Below are 16531 nucleotides of genomic sequence, written 5' to 3'. Positions count from 1 at the left end.
GGCCTCCCAAGTCCTTTTGAGTACTAGACATTGTAGTGGGTTTCAGGACAGAAGGTACTATTTCATCTGCATTCTAAACCATGTCATAACATAGAGAATTATTCTGATGTTATATTTACAAATGGAGTCCCTGGGTAGTACAAACAGCTGAGAACTTCAGCTGTTAACGTAAAGACTGGAAGTTCAAATCCACCCAGAGGTGCCTCAGAAGAAAGACCTGGCAATCTACTTCTCAAATATCACAACCATTGAAAACCTTATAGAGCATGGTTCAACTCTGACACATACGGGGTCACCATGAGTCAGAATCAACACAACAACAACTGATTTGTTTGTTTGTTTGTTTTTTGCTTAACATTTATGAATAAGGCTCAGGTCATTTTCTGTTTTTAACTATGTAATTTGCCTTGTTATCGCAACTTCAATTATGGTTACTTCCTTCTCTCATTTTTTTAAATTATGTACAATAAATATGCTCTATTATTGCTTCACCTGACGCCAATTTTTATTCAGAGGCCTACATTTACCTCAGCTCTTTCATATCTCTCTATTTCTCATATGGAATGTCTTCTGATCTTCTTCTTTTATTACTTCTCTTAAATCCAAATGTATCCACTAAAGCTAAGTATAAATACTATACCCTCTAGAGTAGTCATCTATATGTTGAAATACATATTATTTTATTACAAGTTATTTTCCTTTTATTTCTTCTTCATCTTAGAATGTTGGCATTATGGTAATTTTTTAATCATGAAATTATGAATTTCATTTTAGGGTATTAAAGAGAGTGTTACAAGATATAAGCTGTAAAAGGGAAGTGATTTCTTTGAAAGGGTTAAGAATCACTGCTTTAGGCTTAGATGTCCAAAAATCAGGATGGAATTTTCAGATGTTGGCTTATTCATAGGTGGTTATGTATACCTTATCCCCTTCATCATTTAAAAGCCACTTTAAGGAAAAATTTGTATCTTACATTTTCTTAATAACTCTACTGTATTGACACATTTAAAAGTACTTTTTGAATTAGAGGATAACAAATTCTTAACTATGGGTCTCCTGATTGCAATGGAAATGGCATCCTCAGAAGAAATAAATGTTCTCTTCAGAGGCTGTATGGTTCTAAGATCTGTCCTCACTACTCCATCTGAACTCCAATGCCATTTGAGGCACATGGCCTTCAGTCCGTTCAGTCTTGACAACACTTCACAAGGGATTTTTAAAGGTAAAACCATATATATGTGCTTATTAATCTACAATTGTTCACACCCTACAGAAAACTATAATATGCATACACAAAACACAAAAACTATATCTATGTATTGAAATACATATGATTTCATTATTTCATACTATACATCTCTCTCTCTCCATAGATATGCCTAGAGAGAGAGAGAGGCCTCAGAGAAGATAGGGAAAGGAAGTAGTATCCTTTCAAATTGGTCACAGAAATGAAGGGGCACAAGTTGATTCAAAAAAATTATTCTGTTTTATGGGTGTATTGTAAATGATGCCTATATCAATAAGACTGCATCAACCAGTCTAATAAGTCTTATCTTTTTTATGTAAATATTTATTAAAAATCAAAATTATTTACACACCTCTATTTCCCAGAGTGCTTTAGAACTAGTAGCAGAAGTGGCTGATTGACGCAAGGTTGTACGAAGGAAAATGTGCTGTTTTTTCTCATACTCATCACAAGTCAGAAACTTCTCTTGCTCTGCATGAAACAGTCTAACAACGTCACCCTAGAAAAACAAGTCAAAAACACTGTATTTCCAACAAAATTGTGAACACAAGAGACGTAAGCAGCAGGTACCTCTTTCTGGTTTTGATACTCTGGGCTCTGCTGCTAGCTGCTTGGTTAACAATTATTACACATTTCAAAATATTGGAAGGAAAACTCAGTGAAACACTCATAGTGAGTATTATGCTTTATAGTGACAATTCTAAAATATGAAACAGCAGCAGCTACATAGGTTTTACATCTACAAGTTGAGTAAAACTATCTCCAATCTTTCAGCAAATGTTCTATGTAGCACATACTTACGCCTTTTAATACATCTTCTCGATAGGAACTATATTTCATGAATAAAGTGATTTTCCAGCTAGTGTTGCAATTAACAGCATTCACCTATCAATAAAGAAATGTTGAGTTACAAGACTATAGATCATATTCTATTCTAGGTATTATTACTTCAACTAGTAGAAGAAGAACAAAAGACAACTTTGGACAATGAAGTATGTATTTCCATATAAAATCTTCAAAGAACCATCAGAAAATAGCAATAGCTAATCATTATCTACATCTATTTTTGGATTACAATTAGCATAACTGAGATTATGCTATGAACACAATGAAAAAAACTATTTGACTTTTTTCCTCTCATGAGAAAAATCCATAAATTCATTCTCTGCTCTCTTGAACTTACCTCTTTACACCCTGGGTTATCAAGAAGCTCAATGTTGCTGGCATGTAGTGGCTGTCCTGCATTCACTGGCATCAAAACAACTTTATCTCCTACAACAATCTAGGAAGCAAAAATAAATTGCATTTGAGACACTGCGTGGGTCTTCGGTGCTAGATTTGAAGCTGAAAGTAACTACACAGAAGTCCTTGTTATTGACCAAACGCCTGGCCCGTTTAATCCTGCACACACATTTTAGTTCAATTCTTTTTGTCTTTGCAGTGAAATACCTCTGATAAATGATCATATAATCATGCCCCATTGTGCCTATCGGTCTAGATTCTTAAAGCTACTGTAGCTCTTTTTTTTTTATTACTCTCCCATTTCAGTAGAGCATTCTTATTTAAAGTTAAAACATAGGTCATTACCCCTCCTCACAAGGTTTTATGCCATGAACATAGCAAATACAGAGAGAGGCTATGTGTGTCACACACACCAAAAAAAAACAGTATACCTAAATGTTGAAATCACTTCCAATGCATGTAGAAAATATATTACATTTGTATTCTCTCTGGAATGAAAGGTAAGTGTGGTAAATTTGATCTTCCCTATAATTTCAGAAATTTTACTAAACATTCTAATGACATCCGGATTTAGAGAATGTAGCAATGGTATGACCTTATAGAAATGTGTTTATTATTTAGACCTCAGGCATCTACTTTTCTCTTATCTTAAACACTCAAAAATAAGATTACTCCTTAAACCTGGTATTCATTGCTGAATAAAAACTAAAATTGGTTATGGGAACACTGCTTTAAAGAAATAAGCCCAAGCTGATTTTCAGTCATGCTCTCCTTGGAAACTCTACGGGGCAGTTCTACTCTGTCCTGTAGGGTCGCTATGAGTCGGAATCGACTCGATGGCACTGGGTTTTTTTGGATCATTAACAATGTCAACTTCATCTCTGAGTATTTTTATTCATAAATCAAATTGTAGGGACATAAAATTATGCTTGCTACATTCTAATAATGAACAGCTTAATTTTATAGTTACTTACGTTACCAGGTTTCATTAGAAGACATATTTCTGTAGTACCCACAGTCTCAATTATAGAATTGCTCACCGTTCACAAATTAAAACTAATATATGGCATTAGCAGCTACCTTTCTTTTCAAGTGGTACCTGGTACAATGAAAAGAACTTTACAGTGAGAACCAAAACTCCAATGTTCTAGTCTCACCGCTGCTATAAATTCAAGGCATTTAGCTTTCAAAATAGCAAAATCTACTTGCTGTCTGAAGCTCTTTCCCTAATAGTTAAAATTGTCTCTCGATCATTACAGTAATTAAAAGAATATCTGATCTTATCTCACTTCTAAATCTACCATCAAGGTAAATAACTAATGTCTTCTTAAATCAAAATTGAAAATGAAAAATTAACTATTCAATCATGAGAAGATAAATGAAAATGAAATATTTATATACTCTGTTGATGACTGTCCCCAATGACTTTCTAACTGTTCAACAGCAAGCAAGGGCTTTCTATACAATTAAAAGCTGAGGGATTCATGAATCTATTTTTAGTACACAACTATCCACCCCACAATCCTAAAGCTAGATCACACAGGTGCTCCTAAGTGTTAGGAACCATTGATTTTTGAGGCTATGAGTGAGCATCTTTCTCCCAAGGCTATCATCAGCTTCATTCTTGCATTTCATCTAGGTCACAGAACATCTTTTTGGATACTTAAAACCTAAATCATAATTTAACTAATTGCTAAGTACCTGAACATAACTTTAAAAGTTATCTATGTCTTTCAATTTTTCTCCGCTTCTTGTTATATGAAATAACTTTAAAAGGAAAATCAGGAAGGACAATACTCAATACATGGAAGGTCAGCTCAATTGGACTGGACCAAAGCAAAGAAGTTTCTGGGATAAACTGAATGCTTCAAAGGTCAGCGGAGCAAGGGCGGAGGTTTGGGGACCATGGTTTAAGGGGACTTCTAAGTCAATTGGCAAAATAATTCTATTAAGAAAACATTCTGCATCCCACTTTGAAATGTGGCGTCTGGGGTCTTAAATGCTAACAAGCGGCCATCTAAGATGCAGCAATTGGTCTCAACTCACCTGGATCAAAGGAGAATGAAGAACACCAAGGTCACACGATAACTAAGAGCCCAAGAGACAGAAAGGGCCACATGAACCAGAGACCTACATCATCCTGAGACCAGAAGAGCTAGTTGGTGCCCGGCCACAACTGATGACTGCCCTGACAGGGAGCACAACAGAGAACCCCTGAGGGAGCAGGAGATCAGTGGGATGCAGACCCCAAATTCACACAAAAAGACCGTACTTAATGGTCTGACTGAGACTAGAGGAATCCCGGCGGTCATGGTCCCCAAACCTTCTGTTGGCACAGGACGGGAACCATTCCCGAAGACAACTCATCAGACATGAAAGGGACTGGACAGTGGGTAGGAGAGAGATGCTGATGAAGAGTGAGCTAATTATATCAGGTGGACACTTGAGACTGTGTTGGCACCTCCTGTCTGGAGGGGGGATGGGAGGATAGAGAAAGTTGGAAGCTGGCAAAATTGTCACAAAAGGAGAGACTGGAAGGGCTGACTCATTAGGGGGAGAGCAAGTGGGAGTACGGAGTAAGGTGTATATAAACTTATATGTGACAGTCTGACTTGATTTGTAAACGTTCACTTGAAGCTCAATAAAAGTTAATAAAAAGAAAAAGGAAAATCAGTAGTAATCGAGCCACCTGTAACAAAGCAACAGTGTTCCCAATTGCCTCCAACAAAATATAGTAGGTTTATATTTTAGAAAAATACCATCTATTCCCAGGAAAGAACATGAGCATTACAATCAATTATATACGTGACAAATATAGGGCTGTGGGTGTGCTTTGCTTTCAAAGCAACCTTAATCACATACAAAAGCCACACAGTGGTGAGTAAAGAAAGTGAGCTGTTTCAGCAAAAAGCAACGTGGAAGGTTGTTTCAGCCATGCTTTACAGGACACATCTATATAAGGAGGGCTTCTATATTGCACTTTAACAATTATGTTGTCCACTTTGACCAAGATAAAGTGTTTGGGTATGCTTTTTTTTGTTTCCAGTAAAACTAATTATTTGAAATAGTTCATTACATTCAACTCTCCTGTGACTGTAAAAGGCGTTTGGGAACACGGAAAGGAAACAATTCAATGAATTCATAAAATCCACAGCTGATCTAAAAGCTCCCGTGTAGCCAATCATTAAATCGCATTCCTTCAGAGCATGAGCTCATGTTTGGTTTGTTTTGGATGTTTGATTCTTATGGGCCAGGACAGGACCCTCACATTGAGGAGCCAGAGAGGGACAGGCGTGACAAGAAAGGGCATCAAAGGACATGGGCTGTTCACAAACTGCATCATCAGCCCCTGAATAATTGAGAGTTGACTGTAACTAACTACCTGCTGAAATCAAAACATGTATCATGCTCCTATCACTTGATGCCAAAAAAAAAAGCACACTTATTTTTTTAAGCAAACCCCACACAAAGCTGACAGTGCATTACATTCCTGCTTGCCATGCTCCTCCGGAACCTTACCTAGGGGGGAAGTCACCAGGTAATTTATTAACCAAATTACACCAAGAGGCTTGCATCCTGTGGAATTGAATTTGTACTTCAAAATTCACCAGAAAAATAGATTCACCATAAAAATAAGACTTTTCTAAGTAAGATATATCTAAAATAGCACATTAAAAACGTCATCAAAGTATTGAGAGAATTCTGTCAGGATAACTATACTTTTATATTGCTTCTAATTCATGTTAATAAAGAAAAAAAATCTCAACTATTTGTTGCCTGATTACCTGACCCAATATTTGGCAGGTGTTCTATTTATTATGAAACCGATTCAGTATTCAGTGTCAACCAGCATGTACTGAGCATCTCCCATGTGCTAGGGACTGTCATGTATTACTTTACTACACACAAAAAAATTAAACTATTGATCCTACTGAATCATTTCACATAACTTTTTTCATTATCTCCCACTCTGTAAAGTAGCAGCAAGTATTTTAGCAACTACTAAAATTTACGTGACACACAATACACATATATTCCACAACATATTTTAAATATAGTTGTCATTACATCAATTGATGAGCAGATGCCAATTAACAGCTCCACTGTACACATCTATTAAGACATAGACTGTAAGCATCTGGCCATAAAGCCAGTTAATGGAATACTGTCATGATTCACACTGTTCCTCTATTACTCAAGGATGCAGACAATTTCCTAAACATAGTTTTTTCTCCTTATAACTACACTTCGTCCTGATTAGGCAAGAAAGCAAACTCTGCCTCTCTTTTAAAAGCTTCAGCAAATATTAAGGTGCCTAAAGTTCTTTCACTTGTCCCTAGGTGATGCAAACGCTTTGTGCTCCATTGCTAACCTAAAGGTGGATGGTTCAAACCCACCCAGGGGTACTGCAGAAGAAAAGTCCTAGCAATCTGCTTCATTAAGATTTAAAAAAAAAAAAAGTTGCCATCCACTTAACTCCAATTCATGGCAACTCCACCTGTTACAGAGTAAAACTGCTCCATAGGGTTTTCTTGGCTATAATCTTTATGGAAGCATGTCACCACTGGGTAGGTTCAAACTGCCAACCTTTCAGTTAGCAGCTGATTGCAAACTGCATGCACACCCAGGGACTTCCATTAAGATTTCAACCAAGAAAGCTCTATGGAGCAGTTCTACTCTGTAACACATGGGGTAGCTATGAATTGCAATCCACTCAACGACAACTAAGTCTTTTCATGCAAGTTTTCACAAGTTCTTATCTTTCAGTTGAAAGATAATTTTAACTTAATCTGAACTTTGTCTTTTTATGATTTCTGCACATAGTTGTACTATAAATAAATTGTTTTAACCTATTAATGATATTAACCTAAAAATAATGTGTTGACGGATGAAAACTGTATTTCCTTTCTTTGTACTTTCTGGAGTCTCTTACAAATTAGGAATTATTTTCTTTATAAGCCCACTTTTTTTCTTGATTTTGCATTTACATACATTGTCACCCTCACTTCTCAGCTTCCAGAAGGGATGAATATAAAACCAAGACCCTTCATTGCCCGCAGCATCCAAAGACACGCGCATGGCATTCTTCTCCAGTAAAGCAGGTAATCTCTTGTTGACAGTCAGATATTTGTTGCTTTTTATATGCAGTAGCTGTAGGGAAAAGACATGAGTTACCACCTTCATTCTTTGATCTCCTCTGTTAATTACATTTATGTTTATACATGCATCATGTACCACATCACAAGGCTTGGAGATTAAACACAGGAGCTGTTTTCACTCTCCACACTCACCACCTTTCTGACTTGACTACCACAACCTGCCTTTAGGGTCCTCCTCACCTCCACCCCCAAATCTTCTTCACAATGACGTGGGCACATGAGGAAAACAAACCAGGGGACACTTCAGAATGATTTTCATCTACTGATAAATAATGGAATAATGCCAGGCTTTCCAAAGGAAGCCTGGAGGTTCCCCTAAACCACATCCTTTCTCAATTCCTGCACAGCCACAAAAACAGAATAAACTAAAGATAAACAAAGAAGCTGAGATAATGCATCAGCGGACTTAGTATTATTAGCCATGCCTGCCTACATGCGTGCTCAAGCTCTTTCTCCATGAGGCGGCAGCCTGGCCTTTACTTTCAGTGTGAATCCTAAAAAGGCTCTGCAGCCTGCACAAGAGGATGCCGATCTTACCCCCATCTCGGATGGGGGTAGAAGCCTCATTTCTCAGGGTGTTTGGAGTTCATGGACCAAATATTTCCAAACCTTTTCTTCTTTCAGTTGCCGTCGAGCTGGTTCTGACTCATGGCAACCCAGCATGTGTCAGAGCAGACCTGTACTTCACGGAATTTTCAATGGTTGATTGTTTTGGAAGTAAATCATCAGGTCTTTCCTCCAAGGCATCTCTGGGTGGACTCAAACCACCAACCTTTCAGTTAGCAGCCAAGTGTGTTAACTGTTTGCACCACCCAGAGACTTCACTTCCATAACTATAGATCAATATAGTGCTGACAACTTTGATTCAACTGAGTAAAGAAAAACAAAACAGGACAACCCTCCTATCTACCGTCACAAGCACCTCAAAAACAAAAGGTCATTTTAATACCCAAAATATCAGAAGGAATTTATCTCAGAATGAAAGACAGTTCTTTAATTGAAAAAAAAAAATCACGTTTTTGAACAGCTCATTATTATATACTTGGCTGTCATTTTACCAAAGATCAATGAGAATACTCATGGACTGATTCCAGTCCTTTGGCATCCACCATGTTGTGCACTTGATTCAGCCCCTAACTGATCACACAGGCATCTGTACTTCAGGTACTTGACAAGGAACAGAAGCTCCATTTGTGGCCACTTAATACCTAATCAAAACTTGGTGAGAGAACTGCTGGTGGGATTGTAAAATGGTACAACCACTTTGGAAATCCATCTGGCGTTATCTTAAACAGTTAGAAATAGAACTACCATACAACCCAGAAATCCCACTCCTCGGAATATACCCTAGAGATACAAGAGCCTTCACACAAACAGACATATGCACACCCATGTTTATTGCAGCTCTGTTTACAATAGCAAAAAGCTGGAAGCAACCAAGATGTCCATCAACGGATGAATGGGTAAATAAATTGTGGTATATTCACACAATGGAATACTACGCATCGATAAAGAACAGTGACGAATCTCTGAAACATTTCATAACATGGAGGAATCTGGAAGGCATTATGCTGAGCGAAATGAGTCAGAGGCAAAAGGACAAATATTGTATAAGACCACTATTATAAGATCTTGAGAAACAGAAAAAACGGAGAAGAACACATACTTTTCTGGTTACAAAGGGGGGAGGGAGGGAGGGAGGGAGAGGGTTTTTTACTGATCAATCAGTAGATAAGAACTGCTTTGGGTGAAGGGAAAGACAACACACAATACAAGGAAGGTCAGCCTAATTGGACTGCACTAAAAGCAAAGAGGTTTCCGGGATAAAATGAAAGCTTCAAAGGTCAGTGGAGCAGGGGCTGGGGTCTGGGGAACATGGTTTGAGGGGACTTCTAAGTCAACGGGCAAAATAATTCTATTACGAAAACATCCTGCATCCCACTTTGAACTGTGGCGCCTGGGGTCCTAAATGCCAACAAGCGGCCATCTAAGATACATCAATTGGTCTCAACCCACCTGGAGCAAAGGCAAAGGAAGAACACCAAGGCCACACGACAACTAAGAACCCAAGAGACAGAAAGGGCCACATGAACCAGAGACCTACATTATCCTGAGACCAGAAGAACTAGTTGGTGCCCGGCCACAATCGATGTCTGCCCTGCTAGGGAGCACAACAGACAACTCCTGAGGGAGCAGGAGGCCAATGGGACACAGACCCCAAATTCTCATAAAAAGACCATACCTAATGATATGAATGCGACTAGAGGAATCCCAGAGACAATGCTCCCCAGAACTTCTGATGGCACAGGACAGGAACCATCCCCGAAGACAACTCATCAGGCATGAAAAGGACTGGTCAGCGGGGGGGAGAGAGATGCTGATGAAGAGTGAGCCAATTAAATTAGGTGGACACTGGAGAGTGTGTTGGCAACTCTTGACTGGAGGGGGGATGGGAAGATAGAGAGAGAGAGAAGATGGCAAAATTGGCACGAAACGAGAGACTGAAAGGGCTGACTCAACAGGGGGAGAGCAAGTGGGAGAAGGGAGTATGATGTATGTAAACCTACATGTGACAGACTGATTGGAATGGTAAATGTTCACTTGAAGCTTAATAAAAATTAATTAAAAAAAAAAAAAAAGAAAAGAAAACCTAACAAAAAAAAAAAAAAACTTGGTGAGAAAAACAATATTCATGGAGGACTGCCCAAGGTACATGCAGCCCACTCATGGTACAGGTACTACATTATCTGTTGTTGTTTTTGTTAGGTGCCATCGAGTCAGTTCCAACTCACTGCAACCCTATGTGCAACGTAAGGAAACACTGCCCAGTCCTGTGCCATCCTCACAATCGTTGTTATGCTTAAGCCCACTGTTGCAGCCACTGTGTCAATCCATCTCATTGAAGGTCTTCCTCTTTTTCGCTGACCCTCTACCTTACCAAGCACGTTGCCCTTCTCTAGGGACTGATCCCTCCTGATAACATGTCCACACATTATCTATCATTATTAATATCATTACTAAATCATATATTCAGGGAACTGCAAACCTTAGCTCTCTCTTCCTGCCCCATCAGAGAACTGCTTTGACTGCCTATGCTCTGGCATTTTAACATTGGCCTATGACAAAACATCAGGGAATATTATTTTTAAAAACAGCTCTATGAAACACCTCATTGTAGTATTCACTGTAAGGAAGTTGTTAAGACTATTGTTCACTATATTAAACAGTGTCCTCTTTATGAGAGTTGATAGAAGAAACATTGCTCTGGTCTTATTCCTGGTAACAGTTGTGCTTCTAGACCTCTGACTTAGTGCTATGTTAAGGACGCTATATGTAAATGCTGTGACATGTTTGCTTCCCTTCTGGCTAAGGGGACAACAAAAAGGCTTCCAGAAAAGTTTGACCAGACTTTGCAGCATGGATTGTATAAACATGCCTCACCTCTGAATTCACATTATTTATTCAACCATCATTTTTTCTTTGACCCAACTGCCTTACTTACTTCTTTTTTATCTTGTTATGTGGTATGTATTTTTGAAGATGCCTTACATTCTTTTTGGAACAAGGTGGGGCATATATTAACAAATAACCATAGAAAAAGCTAAAACAATCAAATGAAGCACAAGAAAAGAATGTAGCTAAGATAAATCAGAGCATGCATACTACCTGAAATAGCAATAACAACTCAAGGATGATTTCCATATAAAAGTACAATTTGAAACTTTCCTCTCTCTATAAAATGGAAAGAAAAAGCTTCATGTGTTACAAATTAGTCCCACTAATTATAAAGGGCTATTTTATTAGAAATCACATTTCTTCATCCACTGTCTTTTGATGTAGTAACGACGTATATTTGCGCATACATCCAGATAAATTCTTCATGTGCACACACAGAACTTATTCCCAAATCTATAAAACAGTATGCTGAACATCAACTGGAAATGTCACTGTATCAGTAATTCCCACCAAAGAACAAACTATTGTATCTCAAAATTTTAATGCAGTTTAGCATTCATACCAAATGCAAATTACCCATAAAACATTCATCTCTTTTAGGAGAAAGTAAATATTTTAGAGACTTACTTGTATAACATTACTGTATTTCACAATTTCTCCCAACAGCTTCTTGTTCTCTGATTCATTTTGTTTTTGTTCCAGTTCTGCAGCATGCTATAAAATGATTATTAAGTATTCAGTGTGGTAATGTAATAAACAGAGTTCAGTAAGTGACAAGGATGTAAGTATATCTGAACATTTATGTATGCCAAGCACTGCTCTAGGAACAAAGAATAAAACTATGAATAAAATAGGCTGGTTCCTTTACTCTCGATGCTTTGGAGGGAGGAGGGCACATGGAGTAGATAATCATATAAATCATTATATTTCATCAGAGTGAAATAATCATCTCAATTTAATGCTGAAATACAGCCAAATATCCTGGGCCACTCATATGTTGGAAATTTCAGAAAAGTACTAGGCTCTTTCGTCTTATAAAATTACTGTAAGAAGAAATACTGCAAGTAAAACCAACCAAGATGATAAGTGAATTTCAACAGCTCAAAATACAGTTTCAATCCTGAAAATAACAGGAATTTTAATGACACATAAAACTAAGTTCTATCAAAATTACACTCAGCCAAACCAGAAAAATAGACTTCCATTATTATTTTTTTTCCATGTCTTTCAGAAAAAAAAAAAAAAAAAACGCACTCTGTCTAGTAAAATATGACTGGATTTGATATTCCAACAGAGATTCTGAATTGGTTTCCAGATTGACGTGAAGCTTTGAATTACTCTGGCATACCCTAAAAATAGTAGCAAGAATGTGTGACCTACGTTCCTGGAAGTAAATGGTCGCACCTTAGAACTTTTGTCTTCCATTTTCAATGTGTTGCTACATCTATTCTAACTCTCTGTGTATTGGGTACAATTACAAAGCTAGAACACTATGAATACATATCTTCCATTATTACTCGTCTAAGTCCAGCCTAAGCCAGACAAATGCAAGTTCTGCCCTTACCTGTAATTTCTTCAGCAAGGCTGCTTCTGTGTGGTTCCCTTGTTTGGCTTGCTTGGCTTTCCAATATTGCTTCTGGGCAGAATACCGGTTCATAGGGCACACCTTGAAAAGGCAGTCTACAAGAAACCAGCAAAACAAAAACACTGTAACTATGGATACCAGCATCTCTCAGATCCCCCTTATAGTCTAGTATTTTACAAAATCTTGGAATCCATGACTATAACGAACATTTAAAGATCATCTAATCCATCCTCTAACCAATTCTTTTAATTCCCTCTATAACATCCTTTTCAAATAATTTTTTATACTCAGTTAAAATAATCCCTCTCCATTAGCTGAAGTTTTTTTATAGTATAGCCAGTGCAATGTATAAAGAAATCAAACCAGTGTAATCATTACATTATAAGCACCTCTTAATTATGGTGGACTACCTGGTCTTCGAAAGTGCATAGAAAGAGACATGTGACTTTCACTGCCTTATCTGACCTTGCTCAATTAGTTATTTGTGATAAGCATCTTTGACAGCCAAAGTGGTGCAGGAAGTACAAACAATCAAGCTGACCATTATAGTCATCTATTCCCCAAGTCATCACTTCCAGGTTGTGCATATTGGAGGTAAATACAGTATAGAAATCTGAGAGGCAGTGTGATATAATGGAAAAATAGGGCAAAGCAAAACAAAACAAAAATAAATAAACCAAGGTGATAGTCCGGAGTCTATCCCTAAGTATCATGATAGGAAAACCTATGAGAATACTAGAATTTGAGATATTGTCAAGCTCAAAAGTAAAATATTTTCTTTTTAATGGGAAAAATGGAAGTCTTCCACATGTGAATAATTTTGTATGCTTGGAATGGATCGGGTCAATTTTTTATATTCTATGATAAAGGAATAGTGATATAAATAATCCAAGCATTATTTTCATTTTTCTCACAAAACAAAAAAAAATTGCCTGAATTTAATATAACAAATCTACCTTTGTTTGGTTGATTTGTGTTAATATTTAAAATCATTCTCATTTCTCAAATATGTGCCACAAAAATAAAATTCAGTCAACTCAACTATCCATTTTAGCCACATTCTTGACTACATTATCTAACATGCTCAAGTTCTATTTTTCTCTCTAAAATTAATGATAAAATCAAATGCTGGGCTTAATCTTTTTCAAATTTCAGTTTCTTACAGTTGTAAAGGCATAGATGATCAAAGAATAAGGCTGTGAATTTTCTTAAGGAATTTAGAAAATAGAGAAGAAATATTTTTGGTGTTATAGCTTATAATTACAAGCACAAATTCTATCAATCACCCCCCCCCCACACACAGACACACAAGTCTACAGAAAACTAATTATTAAATTCTAGTATAATCCACTGATGTGGATGAGTTAATATTCTATAGGTAGCAGAAAACAGACACCTTCCAACTGCTAAACATAGGCTGAGAGACAGTCACGATTACTGTATGACATAATAATCACCCCTTGTCACATGCATGTGACAGCCAAAGAACTAGACCTGAATGCTGGTCCACTTGGCAGTATATCTTATAAATCCTAGAAATTATTTCATATATACTAACAACTACAAAGAGAATATATGAACTTTTTAAAGCACAAATACAGAGTTTGTTCACAGATATCACTAAAAAGGTGCTCCCAATTTACTGAAGCCAACTCTTCTGACTCTCCTCTATCAGGCAAGAGGCCAGACTCTACTTTGTTTTAGCGTTCAAGTACAACTGAACTCTATAACCTTCAGTCTACACATCTGACTTTACTTATGTAATGAAAACAGAAGGAGAAGGGTTTGTTCCTCTCCATTACTACAAATTCCTAAGAAATCTTAGTCCTTGAGTGAAGTAGAAATGAAGGGCTCCTTGACAGAAAAAAATATTTGTTTCTAAATTCTAGACCATCTCAATCAAAGATACCACTAGCTATCGTGCAGACCATGCTGTGGCCAAACCACTCCTGATCACTGTGGCTGAGGTCATTATGAAATGAAGGCAAATACTTGGCCAACCCATGATTACTGTAACCCCCTACCAGGGCCCAGGCCCTGTGCTGCTAGGTGCTAAACTCAGACTCAGTTCTCAGAAAGTTCACAGTCTAGAAGATGTGACAGACATCTAGTATGAGTTGAAGTTGCACAGTGGAGCTTGTGGGAGGTGCTATGGGGCACAAAGATGCCTTGGTCAGCTTTACCAGACGAGGTCTGAAGGAGAAGACACATGCCAAATTTTAAAGAATCAGTACTAATTCAGCACATGGGCATGGGGTTCAGATGCTCAGAAAGGAGGCGCATTTGAAACAGAGCCAGTGGCTGGTGCAAAGGCAGCAAAGGAGAATGCCAAGGGATCAGTAACTGCTCAGGAAACTGCCTAGGCTGTGAGAGGAAAATGTAGTGTTTGGCTGAGGTAGCATCTGCAGGGTGTTATGTGTTGGGCTGAGGAGTTTGGACTTTATCCCATGGAAGATGTTAAACTATTAGAGTCTTCAGCTCTTACCACATGTGAAAGATGACAGGAGCAAGAGCAAAAAGCTCAGCATGCAAGTTTCATTTGAGACGGTGAAGATCCAAATTTGGCTGTACAGAAGTTGTAGGGTAGACATACATTTAAACAAAAACAGCAGAACCAACGGGCTTAATAATCTGTTAGATGCTGAGGTGGGGAAAGAGGAGGAAGAGAGAAAGTAAAGACGGCCAAAATAATGAACAAGGTTCCCTCCACTCTCCCTGTCTGAGGTACAAAGGCTTCAATTTCAAGAGCCCTTTTCACTTTCAGGGCTTAGTTTTTATGGTTTCCCTCAGTAACCTGCCACAGGTGACATCCCATTTCCTATTACAGTAAATAACTGGTATTTGTTTCAGTGTGGAGACTAATTTCCAGAACTATTTTCGTTGCTAGGAGGGAACACAGGGCATATACAGCCTTCTGTAAAAATGCTTCTGCTGCTGTTGCTGTTGCTGCTGACGGTGGCAGTGTGTGTGTGTGTGTGCATGTGTGTTTTCAATTCCCTGTCTCCTTTACTATACATTAAAAACATATATATTGGTCCTGGGCTATTCTGTCTGATTCTAAATTTACTGCATGATTGATAAAAATATTAATAATACCTACCACACCTAATTCATAGGGCTGCTGAGATGTACAAAAACAGTCTGTGTGAAGGTACTCTGTGAACTTTAAGCCCTATTATGAACATAAGGCATTATGATTAACATTGCTTCATTCCTTCAGCAGTAGCGCCACTAAGATTAAGAGATGACTAAACCCTTATAGAGCTTTCACCAAAGAGAAACAAAAAGTAGAGTTCTCTCATAAAACCTGAATACAGACCAAAAGTGCCCAATTAATGACAAAGGGTTTGCCTCCTTCGGATTAAGGTACACCAGTATGTTTTGTATAAAGTTCTCAAAAACAGAATAGCAGTGGGCAAAATATTTTATCTCTATTACCTTGTAATATCTCTTAAAACATGCAGATACAATGACTAGCACAGTAAGGGTGGAGACTTTGACAAGCCTCCTGCTCTTTTTGGCATGCAGGAGCTCAGCTATTTCACAGCCTACCCACTCTCATCTGAGCTCCCAGCCCTGCTTCTAAAACTAAAAAAAAAAAAAAAAAAAAAACTAGCTCCCTAGTATTCTGCAGTTCACTCATTCTCTAAAATTAGAGGTGCATAAACTGCTAGGAAGAAGTTTTAGGGGGGTCTTCAATTAGAAATTGGTTTAGCATTTTTATTTTTTCCTTAGGTAACAATAATATCTTCAGCATTTCAAGACTCAAAGAACAAAAAAAAATGCAAAAGTTTGCCTCACAGCGCAAGCTCCAAAAGCAGAAATAAAAGGAAGTAATCTGAG

At 37.7% G+C, this 16531-nt stretch overlaps 1 protein-coding gene across 6 annotated transcripts in view; it reads right to left on the bottom strand.

Moving 5' to 3' along the window:
- Positions 1 to 16531, bottom strand: part of ITPR2 (inositol 1,4,5-trisphosphate receptor type 2) — a 537466-nt gene that overhangs the window by 422706 nt on the left and 98229 nt on the right. For 5 of the 6 annotated variants that reach the window (XM_064284460.1, XM_064284461.1, XM_064284464.1 and 2 more), the window contains exons 3-8: positions 12668 to 12783; positions 11731 to 11817; positions 7481 to 7639; positions 2430 to 2528; positions 2048 to 2131; positions 1599 to 1745 (exon numbers count right to left, since the gene is read on the bottom strand). In XM_064284460.1, coding sequence (XP_064140530.1) covers positions 1599 to 1745; positions 2048 to 2131; positions 2430 to 2528; positions 7481 to 7639; positions 11731 to 11817; positions 12668 to 12783 — 692 coding nt within the window. The remainder of the gene's footprint in view (positions 1 to 1598; positions 1746 to 2047; positions 2132 to 2429; positions 2529 to 7480; positions 7640 to 11730; positions 11818 to 12667; positions 12784 to 16531) is intronic. The other variant, XM_064284462.1, reaches the window with a different exon arrangement.

The sequence above is a fragment of the Loxodonta africana genome, chromosome 4, assembly GCF_030014295.1.
Source record: "Loxodonta africana isolate mLoxAfr1 chromosome 4, mLoxAfr1.hap2, whole genome shotgun sequence".
Taxonomy (NCBI): Eukaryota; Metazoa; Chordata; class Mammalia; order Proboscidea; family Elephantidae; genus Loxodonta; species Loxodonta africana.
This window is presented reverse-complemented; position numbering and strand designations above follow the sequence as displayed.